Here is a 1,324-nt window from a genome sequence, read left to right as displayed (position 1 = left end):
ATTCTTAATGCATGATCTTGTCAATGATTTGGCCCAAATTGCATCTTCAAAACTTTGTGTCAGGTTGGAAGAGTGCCAAGGACCTCATATGTTGGAACAAAGTCGGCATATGTCGTATGCAATGGGGAAAGGTGGTGACTTTGAGAAATTGAAACCGCTCTCTAAGTCAGAGCAGCTGAGAACATTGCTTCCAATCTCTATCCAGTACCTTTTCCGCCGTAATCTAAGCAAGAGGGTGCTGCATAACATACTGCCAAGGCTAACATCTTTAAGGGCATTATCATTGTCACGTTATGAGATTTTGGAGTTGCCGGATGCTTTGTTTATCAAATTAAAACTCCTGAGATTTTTGGACCTTTCTCGGACGCAGATTAAAAAATTGCCCCATTCCATCTGTGCATTGTATAACTTGGAGGCACTTCTCCTGTCATCTTGTGCATATCTTGAGGAGCTACCGCCGCAGATGGAAAAGCTAATCAACTTGTGTCATCTTGACATAAGCGACACTTATCGCTTGAAGATGCCGCTACATCTGAGCAAGTTGAAAAGCCTCCAAGTGCTAGATGGAGCCAAATTTCTTTTAGGTGGCCCCTGTGGTTGGAGAATGAAAGATTTGGGTGGAGCACATAACTTGTATGGATCTCTATCAATTTTAGTGTTGCAAAATGTGGTTGATAGAAGGGAAGCTCAGAAGGGAAAGATTAGGGAGAAGAATCATGTTGAGAAGTTATCGTTGGAGTGGAGTGAAAGTGATGCTGACAATTCACAAACTGAAAGAGACATACTTGATGAGCTACGCCCACACACAAACATAAAAGAACTCCAAATCTCTGGATATAGAGGGACGCAATTTCCAAATTGGCTAGCTGATCTTTCGTTTCTTAAGCTCCTAGTACTATTGTCTCTTTGCAACTGCAAGGACTGTTTTTCCTTGCCAGCACTAGGACAACTTCCTTGTTTGAAATTCCTTTCCATTAGAAAGATGCATCGAATAACAGAGGTGACGGAAGAATTCTATGGTAGTCCGTCCTCCGAAAAGCCTTTTAACTCTCTTGAGAAGCTTGAATTTGCAGAGATGCCTGAGTGGAAGCAGTGGCACGTACTTGGGAATGGAGAGTTTCCTGCACTTCAGTACCTTTCAATTGATGATTGCCCCAAGTTGGTTGGGAAGTTCCCAGAGAATCTTTGTTCTCTGACGAAATTGAGAATCACAAGATGTCCTGAACTGTTTACCTCCCAACTTGAGGGAATGAAGCAGATTGAGGAATTATATATTAGTAATTGCAACTCTCTTACCTCCATGCCTATTAGCACTCTGCCGAGT

General features: G+C 42.3%; 1 protein-coding gene across 1 annotated transcript; it reads left to right on the top strand.

Moving 5' to 3' along the window:
• On the top strand, positions 1–1,317 carry LOC124893328 (putative disease resistance RPP13-like protein 1; the record flags this gene model as incomplete). The annotated part of the gene is given in 1 exon segment (XM_047404355.1): positions 1–1,317. A coding segment is annotated over 1 exon segment (1,317 nt), but the record flags the coding sequence as incomplete, so codon positions are not given.
• Between the last annotated feature and the right edge of the window lie 7 nt (positions 1,318–1,324).

The sequence above is a fragment of the Capsicum annuum genome, unplaced genomic scaffold, assembly GCF_002878395.1.
Source record: "Capsicum annuum cultivar UCD-10X-F1 unplaced genomic scaffold, UCD10Xv1.1 ctg57626, whole genome shotgun sequence".
NCBI classification, from domain to species: Eukaryota; Viridiplantae; Streptophyta; class Magnoliopsida; order Solanales; family Solanaceae; genus Capsicum; species Capsicum annuum.
Note: the sequence above shows the minus strand (reverse complement) of the source record. Positions and strands in the feature narration are given on the sequence as shown.